At 48.2% G+C, this 12,519-nt stretch overlaps 1 protein-coding gene across 2 annotated transcripts in view; it reads right to left on the reverse strand.

The window, feature by feature from the left end:
- SSH1 (slingshot protein phosphatase 1) overlaps positions 1 to 12,519 on the reverse strand; it is a 33,734-nt gene that overhangs the window by 7,397 nt on the left and 13,818 nt on the right. Inside the window, exons 1-10 of one of the 2 annotated variants that reach the window (XM_058851790.1) lie at positions 11,377 to 11,851; positions 8,815 to 8,918; positions 7,029 to 7,093; positions 6,173 to 6,294; positions 4,858 to 4,926; positions 4,407 to 4,472; positions 3,015 to 3,209; positions 2,611 to 2,704; positions 1,442 to 1,570; positions 778 to 824 (exon numbers count right to left, since the gene is read on the reverse strand). In XM_058851790.1, coding sequence (XP_058707773.1) covers positions 778 to 824; positions 1,442 to 1,570; positions 2,611 to 2,704; positions 3,015 to 3,209; positions 4,407 to 4,472; positions 4,858 to 4,926; positions 6,173 to 6,294; positions 7,029 to 7,093; positions 8,815 to 8,918; positions 11,377 to 11,462 — 977 coding nt within the window. In that variant the 5' untranslated portion in view covers positions 11,463 to 11,851. Of the gene's footprint in view, positions 1 to 777; positions 825 to 1,441; positions 1,571 to 2,610; positions 2,705 to 3,014; positions 3,210 to 4,406; positions 4,473 to 4,857; positions 4,927 to 6,172; positions 6,295 to 7,028; positions 7,094 to 8,814; positions 8,919 to 11,376; positions 11,852 to 12,519 lie in introns of those variants that run through there. The other variant, XM_058851789.1, reaches the window with a different exon arrangement.

Consider the following 12,519-nt stretch of genomic DNA (forward strand, 5'->3'; position numbering starts at 1 on the left):
CCTCTTGATTCCTGCCAAAATCACAGCAGGGATAACAATGTACCCAAAAATGAACGTCCAGATTGATTTATCACCTCCTATTGCTGAGAAGAATCAAGGACACAGGATATTTGTCCCAGAATTTGTCCAGCTTTGCCTTTGGACTCTGCATATCCCAATGCAAGACATAATCATTAACGCCCTGCTTGATTTCCTTGTCCCAAGATGTGCAGACATCTGTTCCCAAGGACTCCAAATGAAACATTTTCAGCTGTGCTGAAATTGTGAAGAATTTCAGTTCCTCACATCAAGGTTGGTGCAGGCCTTGAGTGAGCAGCAAATATTTACAGGTAGAATTCTCCCTGATCCAAAAAGTGTGACAGGGAATGGAGCCAAGCAGCACTGCAGGGATGGGAGAAACACCTGGAGCTGCCTGTCCAGGCAGGTGATGAGGAGTTTGCTCATCCACAGGCAGCTCTGCTCCATCTGAATGGAGATTTTTTCCTCAGTGCTGCAACCTTTGCTCCTCTGCAGCCTGCAGGAATTCACACCTGGCACAGCACTGGGAACACTGGGGGATGGAGATCCTGATGGACCTCACCACTGACAAGTTTTGTTATTTTCACTCTGTGCTGGTGATAAAAGTGAGGTTGGAGGGATTTCTTCACAGAGCTGCTGGTGGGAAGTTACCCCATGGTTGAGAATCACCCCTAGAGCCTATAAATGTCCTCTCCAAAGTCCTGGGGGGGTTGCAGGCACACAGTGGAGGGTTTGGAGTCTGGGAGGAGCAGTACTCACCCCGAGCCCTGCAGCTCCTCCAGGTTGGAAGCGTTCCACTCGGAGCCCTGGAACAGCCACAAACACATTTCCAAAGGGCCCCAAAACAGCCCTTTTCCCTCAGGTTCTGCAATCCCCCAACCCCAGCCATCCCCCTGAGCTGACTGGAATGTTGGGAACAGCCTCTGAGACAGGAATAGGGCATTGAAGTCCTGTCCTGAGCAGGCAGGGACCTGCTGAAGGAGGGACCAGGACACAACTCACCCACAGCTCTAGGCCAGGGTGTGACTGAGCTCATCCCAAATCACTGTCCCTGGCCACTCTGGATTTTTAAACACAGGGAGAAGTAGTTCAGGGAAACAAAGTGAATACACCTGTGATCCTAGACATGCCACATGTGAGAAGTGAGGCAAATCCTGAAAGCTCTGGAGGTGGTTACACTTTGGATTCCCCCCAAAACTTCACAAGAAAAAGTTTTAAACTGTTAAAAAGCAGGCTGTGCCCTGAAACACGAGCATCTCCTCTGACTCTCTCCAGAACAACAAAAAGCCCCAACAGGCACAAACTGTTCATCTCTGGGAAGTCTTTGTTCCAGAAGCAGAGCCTGGTTTTGCCTGGAGTACCATCTAGTGGCAAAAGATTGGACACAGCACAGCAGAGCTCTCCTGGAGCTCCTGACACTCACCAGGTACAAATGATCAAAAATCAGGGATGGTTTGTCCATCTGACCCAGGATCAGCAGCATTTCATTGTCTATAAATTCCTTGAATTCCTTCAAGTTGCAGTTCATGTGTTTCTCCAGCTCATTTCGGATCTGCAGAGCAAACACAAAGGACGGCACTGGAATCCTGGTGTCCAACAGAAACATTTGTGGGCACTTCCCTGCAGAACACTTTTCACTTTTTCATTAAAAACAGCAACAGGGCTCAGCCCTCTGGAGACCAGGAATTTCAGTATGTGGCATCTCTCCAGTTATCCCAGAATGGTTTGTGTGGGAAGGCACCTTAAACTCATCTTGTTCCACACCTTCCACTATCCCAGGTTGCTCCAAGCCTCATCCAACCTGGCCTCAGACACTTCCAGGGATTCCAGCTTCTCTGGGAATTCCATCTCTACCCCTCACCAAGAAGGATTCCTTCTTCCAATATCCCATATGCCCTCTGGCAGTTTAAAACCACTTTCCCTTGCCCTGGCATCCTGGTATCCTAAATCCCCAAACTAAGAAGCTGTAAATAAAGCTTCAGATAACTGAGGGAAAAAAAAAAAAGTGTTCTGGGGTACCTGCTCCTTAAAAATAATAATTTGAGAGATAAAAATCAAGAGCTTGTCTGCGACAGGAGTGAGGAACACATTCACAGACAGACACGTTCTCAGCTTCCTCCTACCACTTGCATGTTAATAACCTCCCTTAAAAACCAAACTCACCCCAAAAAAAACCCATTCCCACTCTGATCACGTCTGCACTGTGGGTGGATGGATTACAACAGCCTGGGGGATGGATCCAAACGAGCTCTAGTCCTGATTTGTGATTTTCCATCCATAAACTCACCAGCAAAATGCTGTCTGCAAGGTCCTCTGACATTTGTCCAAGGTAAAAAAAAAAAAGGACATAAAACCTTAAAATTTAACTTGAAAGTCACACAGCTGTTACTGAGGTCCTGAAAGACTGTTCTGATACTGGGATTATCCTGATTTCTCAGGAGGGAGGTGCAGCAAAGCCAGAGCAGAGCCTTTATAGAACGGTTGAAATGCACATTCCAAAGCCAGGGACACCCAGGCATATGGTGCCTGCTCACCACTCTCCAGACAGGGAGTCTGGCAGGAAGAATAAGAGTGAGAATTTTTTATATTTACCTCCTTGGAAGTCACATTTTCCAGATCTTTGCTGGTCATGATGCTCCGAAGCTTGGCTTTGATGAGCCGCTCGGTTCGTTCCCTTTCCGTCGGCCTGGGAAGGAACAGGAATAGGAGAAGATGATTCCAGGCTGGCAGCAATGAGGAGTGAGGGGAAAGGCTTGTGTTAAAGGGAATTTTTATGAGAATAATGAGGCAGGGGGGAAAAAAATCCCCCCAAAAAGCAGCTTGTTGGTGCTCATAGACTATATCACAAGCTACAGTTTCAGGTCTGACCATTTCACACAAATTCTCTTTTGTTGCTTTTGCAACCCCAAAAATGAACCAGGCCAGGAAGAACAGAGAGAAAGGGAGATTTCCTTCACTAGCCAAGCAAACTTTTCCAAATAAAATGCTGCACTGACTTGTCCACAAAGAGGGCTGGGGAGTCGGGGCGGGTGGACTCCAGGTCCTGCATGGCGTTCCACTCATTGATGCAGCTCTGGTCCGAGCTGATGCAGCTCTCGTAGTAGGTGGCCCACACCAAGGCCACCCCTCCTGGGAAGTAGTTGTACCTCCTGGCAACTTCACAGGCTTTGTGGAGGATCTGTAAAGCAGACCTGCAGAGTGGGAGAAGAGATTTGGGCAGCTGTGAGCAGACAAAGCAAGAGCTGAGAGAAATTCACAGAGGAAAAGTGATTTTCGGCATTAGTTGTTGCAGTTCGCTCTTTGAGAGCAGGAAATTTATGGTGTCAGAGCTCAAAGAGGTACAAACTGCACCTTGGGGGCTTCTCACAGCAGGGCTGAGGCAGGGGCTGAAATCTTCTCCTAATTAACAGGGAAGAAGGAGGCACAAGTCGCTCTGGGGTCCAATCATTAACCAACTTGTACAGCCAAAGGAAGATAAAGAACAGGGACAATTTTCCAGCCACCTCCAGCAAGGAGCCTGATGCGTATTTACCAGCATTCCTGGCCCCTGACAGGCTCCAGGGACAAGGCCCAGATTGGGTCATTTGTTTTTGCAAATCCTAACATTACTTTTTCCTTCCTTTCCTCCTCAATTTTTCCTTTCTTTAAGGCTCTACTCCAAAGTTGTTGCACCGAACACACCAACCACATCCAAGGCTTGCAACAGGAGGGGCCAAATTAAAAAATGTCAGGAACAGTTTTATTTGTTTCTGTACCAAACCATCCCTAGCACAACTTCCTTCTCCACATCTCTATCTCTTCCCTAGGAGATGCTGCAGGGACAGGGATCTCTCCAGGCTCCAAGGGGAGACAGCATTGCCCAGGCAGAGGGAGATGCAGTTCCATGTGGAGCAGCCTCTTCAGGGAGGAATTTGCTGGCTCAGCCACCTCCGCTTGAGGGGTTTGGAATCCTGCACAGGGGAGGGGTGGCAGGAGCTGGAAGGTGAATGGGCACCTGGGGCTGCAGGAACCCCAGGAATGGGGCAGGACACAGGGAATGCCACAGGCTGGCAATGGGCCCTGAACCTCCTCTGTCAGCCAGTGAGAGAAACATGCAGAGAGAGGAAATTCTTGGTTGGCAGCTCCAGGAATTCAAGCTCATCTTTCATATTTATTCATCTCCCTGGTGACACTTCCCCCATGCTGAAGGACACAGAGCTGCTCTCAGCTGAAGCAGGAGCTCCTGGTTTGGGATCAGCATTCCCACAGGCCCTCTGCTGACAGAGCAGCAGATCTCTGCTGCAGCTCACTAAATACCCATCGTGGAGAAGGCTAAAATGCAGATAATTTTTTTTTTTAATTTCCTGACAGAAACAAGAGTCTCTCCTTGAGCCCAGCCCCTCACGTACCACATGGCCTGCACCGACACAGGTTTGAAGATGTGCATCCTCCCTGCAGTGCTCACGCTGAAGCCACTGATGGAGAGAGGGAAAATCGAGTCAAAAACTTCTTTTCTTTGCACCCCAACCTGCTCTCTACACACAGCCACTGCACTGGGGCACTCGTAGGCCTAAAGAATCAGGATGAGAATTTCTCTCACTGATTTTCCAGCCTCCCAAGTAAGGATGGCAAGAGGCTGCCAGGAATGGGAGCTCCAGTCCTCAGCAGGGTTTCAGAGCATTCCTTGGAACCACGGGAGCAGGGTGAGGGCAGCAAGACAAGAACTCACTGAGTGAGAGGACTCTGCAGCCATGAATCCAAAATGGGCACTTCATTTGCAAGGTGATGGAGAATCTCTCCTAGAGCAACCCCCAGGTAGGGAAGGACATTCACATTTATGCTTTTAATGTGGTTTCTTACCCATCCCCATCCAGATGGATTTTAGTATCACTCCACAGGCGAAGAACCATTCCTATAGTGCAGCTTTTACTGGAAGAGAGATGGCGAGACAGGAAGTTAAATATAGGCCACTATGTGGTCATGCCAATAGCCTAAATTATTAATACTCTTTAATTTTTAAAATCCACAAGCCTTGCTCTAGTAATCCCTGGTAATATTTTAGGCCATCAAATAAAACTGGAAGCTGGAGTCTGAAGGTCTGACAAGGTGATAACTCGTGGTGATTGCTTCATGGGATCACTCAAACAAGTGGAACAGATGAAAATGGATTTTAGGGGTTTATCTGACCCAAAAGAACACTTTCAGTTCAGACAGGCAATCTGGCAAGAAAACCCTGCTATAATGAAGGCCAGGAACTCCCAGCTGTAAATAATTAAGCTACTGAGATATTCAGGTTTTAAAGGAAATTGGGATGCAGACAGCATCAGAAATCCATCCTTCCTCTTGCCTCACATCAATAATCACCAGGAGCAAATTAATACCAGGTTGTTTCAGAGTAGAGGTGACATGGCAAACTTCCCCTGCTGTGGCACACCAAGGGAATGCCACCCCCAACAGATCCCTCTGCTGCTCAAAGCTTCCCCTTCCCATTTTCCAGGGGAAACCACCACTAAGGTTTTACAGAATTAAACAAAACTCACAGAGGCTGCACCACAAGGACAGGGCAGCTTTTTAAATCCTGGGAGAACACACACAACACCCTGGCAGCTCCAGCCTCTGACTCCAGCTCTGCCAAACCAGCCCCTTCTCCCTGAGCCAAGAGCTTTTCTGCCTTGGTTTACTCACCAGAACTGCAATAATCTCAGAGGGGCTGCGATAACAAAATATTTCACTTGCTTTTCCAAATACTGTGTGCTCTTATCAGTCAGACAAAAGGAACAGCTCATTGCTGACACAGTTGTTTGTTGGTTTTGGAGCTACTTCTGCAGTATTGTTTTTTGAGGTTATTTGGCAACAAAGCTACTCCCCAAAAGCAGCTCCATTGCATCATTCTATCAACACACTGGAGTCTGGGGGAGAGAATGAGTTCCAGTTTTGGAAATGTGTCTGCAAGAGCATTTTGCAGGGAGTGGGCAAGCAAACTCCCACAGGTGAGGTAGATGCCACGGCCTTTAATTCCATAGAGACTGAAAACCTCCTTGAATAAAAATGTCAGAGAACTCAGCCCCGTGTCCTTCCTCTTGCTGGAATCTGCAGATGCAGGTAACCCAACTGCTTGAGGACAGTTTGGTGCTGCCAGAGAGCCCATCCTGCCTGGCTGCCAGCTCAGACCTACCTCTCCTTGCTGGAGAAGTCCACTCCCAGCAGGATGTTCTCCTCGGTGTCCTGCCGCCCGCTGCTGTACACCACCACCATGTAGCGCACGCGGTCGGTCCACACGCTCTCCAAACGCACGGCCTGCAAACCACCTCTGCCTCATTAGTGCTGCCACTGCTGCACAAGGCTTTCAAAGCTCTGATTATGCCCAAAACCTTTATTTAGCGCAGTGTGGAAGATACAGCAAGGCTTGTTGCCATTTTGGTGAGGGGAAGATTAGCTGAAATTACCCGAAATTCCAGTCTGGGGAAACACTACAAGATGTAACCCAAGGTTTGTTCTGGAGTTTCAAGCAGGAAGTGTAAAAACATTGGTCATGCACTGAACTGGAAACAGGCAGGCTCAGAGGATTCTCCCACTCCCAGATCTTCACTGAAATAGCTCAGTCCTGCAGGAGGCACAACTGGCATCGACTTCTCTGCAGAGAAGTGACTTTTACAGCAGATTTTTATCTGCAGATTTCTTCAAAAGAAAGCCCAGCCCAGCTGATGCAATTTCAAGGCTGATTTAAAAGTGTCCAAGAGAATCAGCAGGGACCTGTCTCTCCTCCTGTATTAGTGTTTGTCAGCTGGATGGAAAATGAAATCTAACAAAACAACACATTCCAGGCAGAGCAGTTCCCTGACCCAACTCACACCTGGACACAAGGACCAGGGCAAAAGGAGTGGTCATGAAAATGCGGTAGGGCTGGAAACCAGCACGGAGTTAAGGCAGCTGTGAAATCTAGGATTTACCAGTGCTTTTCCTGCTCCTCTACAGGTCTGTTGCAAACACTTCCAACAGAAATGAGAGCAGGAAAATGCACCTGTCCTTACCAGTTTGATCCTGTCCTCGCAGCGCAGGAGGTTGATCATCACCTGGAGGTGCTGGGGCAAGTCACCTGCACAGAAAACAGAGCAACCATCAGAAACAGGCTCTTGCTGCACTAGGAATCAGCAGAGTCTTGACCTTTAAAGAAACTGGATGTTTCTAAATCAAAAAACACTAATTAAGGGAGGTCAATTAACTTTGCTGTCCTAGAGAGCACCAAGAGCAATGAGATTCTTGGATTGGTATTCCCTGGATGGGTGAGCACCCAACCTAACAGTACTTGGAAGCCACCAAATCAATTGAAACCACCTGTGCCTGGCACAAGTGAGGATTCTCTCCCTGCCACAGCACCCTAGAGAGGACAGAAAGGTTTGGCCATGAGAACAGGTGAGGAAGAAGAGAAGGAAAAATTCTGATTAAAAAAACAAACAGGAACAACGGAGAAAAGAACAACTTTGAGCTGTGAATCACTCCCAGCACGGTGGGATCAGCCCCACCAGGTCTACAGAGGGTGTGACTTAACATGAGTAACCTCCAGAGGGAAGATCTGCAGGAGTGGCTTGGTTTGGGTGATGGAGATGGAGGGGCTCCAAGTTCTGCTCATGCACTAAGTCCCTTCAGCTCTAGACCTGTGGGTACATTTCTGTTTGGGGAAAGCAGACGAAAGGAGCAAGGAATCTACAGGAAAACAAACCAAGTTCCCATCTAATAACTCAGTAATGCACTCATAAGTTTCCATGTGAGATAAAATTCCTTCCGTAGGCTGTTTGCTGGGTATATGGAATTGCTGACAGTTAAAGAAACCCAAAGCCAAGCTTGGCATTCAAAAACCCCCTTTGTCCTGGAGTGTTTGCTAAGCAGCACCACACAGTACCACACTGTGCCTTTCCCACAGGCTCCTGCTCTCAAAATGCTCCAAAATCCCAGTTCTTCTTGCCCAGTACCCACCTATTCCCAAACTCCTAAAGGCAGAGGATAAAAACACTGGGGAAGCAGAATCAGCTTCCCTGGATGCCCTTATCTGCATCCAAATCTGTATGTACACTCACTCCCTGCCATTTCTTCCCACCAGTTGGCAACTGGAAGGGACTGGGGGAAGCAGGACAGTCTGTTCTTAAACCATGATAAACTCCAACAGATTGTGGTGAGCTGACAGGAAAGGGGGTTTTCCTGAAACCAGGATATGAGGAGCTAACAAATGCACATCTATCCAGATACCCACATCCTGATCAAACATCCCTTACTCTGACCAGCAACATCCAAACAAAACCAGCAACAGGAAGTTTCAATGGAGAAGGTCCCAAGTTTCAGATTTATGGAGGCTGGGAGAGCCCCTGGAGAAAAGTCCAGGACATCCACAAGTGGCCAAGGGGTGCTGAGCTCTGTGACTCAGCCCTGCCACTTTTCCTCTCCACAGGCCAAAGGGGAGGCAAAGATTAACTCACTGAAGCACAAGTGACACTTCCTCCTCTGTGGCTGGGGAAAACAGGCAGAGATATTCCACACAGCCCTTCTGGCTGCACAGGCTTCCCTGCCTAAAGGGAGCCATGCAAATGCCATGATTTTCATGGAGAATAAGTTTCTACTCCAGTCACAGTTCCAAGAGAATGATAAAAGTTTAAACCAAAACTCAGTGATCCAAATAAAAAACTCAGTAATTTGAATGTGGGCTGAAACCCAGGGTTTGCTCAGCAGGTTGTACAAGGCTCACCAGGACAATCTGGGGAATCGCCCACCTGTCCCTTTGGATGAGAGGGGAAAAGGATCTCCAGAGGGGATTGAATCCATTACCTGCATGTTTGTGGGGATGCTGGAGGCTTCGCTGGCCCTGGGAGCTGTTTCCTTGCTGTAAGAAAAGGGCTGCACCTTTCACCATGAAAAAGCTCTCGCTGAGGCTGGAAAAAAAACCACACAGGAGTCAGCTGAGAGGAAAGAGCAGCAAAATGTGCACATCTGGGAAAGGAAGGGCTTTCCTCACTAAAATAGTAGGATTTTGCCACAGCCACTTGCACAGCATGACTCTGGGATTATTCATGGATTATTCATCTGTCATTTTCCACCACTGTTTTATTACTTGGCCCCTGCAGGAGATACTTGCCTGAGCTGTCATGGGCTGGAAATGACTTTATCACTTGATTATGGAATTCTGCAACTTAAAAGAAGCAAAGGGTTGGACTTTTTACAGGCTGAGACCTGCAGCAGACTGGAGAGCAGGTTCCGAGCCCAACACTTCCGGCTGATTGCAGTTCTTGACATTTCTTTGGAATGCAAGAACAAGAACCTGCAACTGTGTAGACGTAAAGAGGAAGGGAGATGGAACCTGCACATCCCAAGGGAAAGGACACAGCTCTGGATCCTCAGGGAAAAGCAGCTGGCACAAGAGCAGAGGTTTGGCTCTGCTGTGGCTGGATCAGCATCCTGGGATACAGAGTCTGGGCAAACACAGTGACATTTCCAGAGGGAAATGACTCCCAGGGCTGGAACATAAGGGAGGAGAAGGCAGAACAGCACCGGCACAGCCAGAATTTGCCACTCCCAGACACTCATGAGAATCTCAGAAATTGTTCAGCAGCAGCTTTGGCCAGAAGCAGTAAAGCTGCATTTCCCACGTGGCTGGAAATCCCTGAGCTACCTTTCAGCTGCTCAGGAATTGCTTGGGATGTGTTTCCTCCACTCCCCAAACAGCACAAGAGCCATTTGTTGTTCCAAAGCCCAATTTTCCACCGCCCCACACTCAGCAGCCATAGATCACCATTAATTACTGTTTGTATCTACTAAACAGAAATGTTCCATTATGAGACTCTGCTACACAGGAGTTACTTATGCTCCACCAAATGATCCCACTGGAGTTACTACTCCCAGCACTCATCTACTCCATATTTTATCCATGGTCTTTGCCTTGGGGCAGGAGTGAGCGTTAATGCTCCCAATGCTCTGTTCTACCTCAGCATTTTTGTGAGGACAGACATGAAATTCATGTCATTTCATATTTTCTAATATCTTAAGAACACAGCCCAAGTTCCCAGCCAAAGCTTCTTTCTCTTTCAACTGAATTTCAGGAATTCTCCAGAAAAATCTGGAACAGATTTAAATTTGAGATTTCAGTGGCTTTTAAAAAGTGAACTAAAATCTTTGCCTGAATTCCAGACTCCACAAGATCAGTAAAACACAGCAGGAGAAGCGCACCCTAATTCCAACAATTCTCCACTTCCATTCCCACAGGATTCCAGCACTCCCCCCTCACCTCACTGGCTGTGTCTGAGCAGGATCCGAGCGCAGCCTGGACCGGGATAACGGCACGGCTGCAAACGGGAATGCGGCTCCTTCCAGGAGCCAGCCAGGAAGAGCCTCGTTTCCTTCTCACCCCAGACCTCACAGGAAAGCGTTAAAAAAGGCCAGAAGTGACACAAAGGCAGCGACCCCCACACAATGTATGGGATATTCAGCACTCACAAGAGGCAGGGAATGCTTAGATAATGAACAAGGAGATAATTCACAGCACTCCCATCCTGAGAATTTAGGGGAAAAAAAATCTTTGGGAAAGCAAAAATAAATAAAAAGCCTGGAATAGGATATTTTACTCCAGCGTTTTACCCCAAAGGATCTTTGATCTCAAGGTACTGACTAGGATTTCTACAGCAGGAAAAACCTTGAAAAAAACAGAGCTCCTTCCCAAAGTTGTCAGGGTCTCCTGCTCTGATGGTACATCTTGACAGATGTTCTCCTCTCCTGCAGTCAGGAAATCTGTGACAATAAAGCAGAATATTCCCAGTTGCAGGCAAAAGGGAAAGCTGTGCTGCTGGAGCAGCAAATGGTCCAGGAAAAGGACAACTCACATAGCAAAATTTTTGTTCTCGTGTATCCATGTGCATGGAAATGAACCGGAAAACAAAGCCAGGAGCCTGCTGAGAGCAAGGTTTCCATTTCCACCGAAAAACCCTCCTGTGCCCCCAGCATTCCCCATCTCCACACCAGCTCGGGTTTCCATGTGCCCGGCACGGTGCAGGGAACACACCCAAACGCCTCATTGCTCATAGTTTACACCACATTGTAACAACAACGTTACCCCAGCCCTTATCTCCACTCTGGGAACTCTGTGCGCTCTGCCACTTCACACAACTGCTCTGGACACGGCTCAGTGAGAAAGGCAAGGTACAACTCTCTTGTAAATCCTGCAATTCCAGTAAACAATTAAAACTCCGAGCTTTTTTTTTTTTTTTTTTTCTTTTTTTAAAAACTACCCAAAACCTCTCTTAAAGAACACCCAAATCCTGGCATTTAAGAACGTCCCCAACCTCTGTCCCTCGGCAGGGGTGACATGCCCCAAAGCACAACCCCGTGGCTCATACATACTAATTCGGGCTGCTTTTCTTTGCACAGCGGCAGCATCGTGGTGGCCCCAGCGTCAGACAGAAGTCAGGGAATTCGAAAAGATTCATAACCAGCTGGAAAACTCACATCCTTTTGCTTCTAAACCCATAAAAAAAAAAACCACCAGAAGGCAAAGAAAAGGTCAAGCGTATTTTCTGTGCGGAGCAGAGGAATCGCGGCTGCTGATGCTCCCCGGGAACTGGATGGCTTTTAGGGAACACTGTGTCTTCCACTGATATCCTGCCTTGAAAAAGCACTTGTCCCAACACATCCTGATGAAAGAGGGCCATTCAAGAGGGGAAACAACCAGCTGAGGCTCGGCTAATCGTTTCCCTCCTCCAGACTTGTTTGTTTGTTTGCTTCCCCCCTCGTGCTCCAGAGGCTGCTGTATCAGCACCCACACAGCCCCTGGCTGCGGGATATTCCCTGGGAGGGACAGGACAAGAGGAAAAGCATCCTATGGACTGATGCCTGTTCATTCCTTTTACAGTTAAAGCAATGCTTTCATATAGATACAGGAAATTCAATTGGTCCTTCCCTCACTGTACCCTGGTTGGATTTTCAGAGGCATTCGCGAGCTGCTGAGCTCCTGCTGGACAAGGAGTCTCTCAGGTGGTCGGTGTTTGTGTGTTAGGGGCTGGCTGGCACTGAATTCCCTCAAGATTTGTTCCTTACAAACCCCAGTTCTTTCTGCAGGCACACACCACAAGGCCACGCTGGTCCCACCAGCCTGACCGAGGGGTGAAGGAGCTCTCTGTGCAGTTCTCAGCCAGTTTTCACCCAGTTTGACTGGCACACACCACAGAAACCACCCAATCCCTGCGTGCCCTTCCAGGAATCCTGACCAGCACAACTTCTCTACAAGGAGCCACTTCAGGCTCTCGAATAAACACAGAGCCCACGTTTTGTCACAGCCCCAGGGCCCTGATGCTCCTATACAACTGCAGACCAGTTCTCCTCCCACTCCCTGACCTCAGCTTACCAAACACAGGAAATTATCACCCTAAGAGAGGGAAAAAACAACACTTCCAGCACCTGGGAAATGCCAGGAGGGTCAGGAGGAGGGTACAGACAGTGACAGTCCCTTCTGCCCCCGGAGGCTGGCAAGGAGAGGGTGCTCATGGC

This window comes from Poecile atricapillus, chromosome 16 (genome assembly GCF_030490865.1).
Source record: "Poecile atricapillus isolate bPoeAtr1 chromosome 16, bPoeAtr1.hap1, whole genome shotgun sequence".
NCBI lineage: Eukaryota > Metazoa > Chordata > Aves > Passeriformes > Paridae > Poecile > Poecile atricapillus.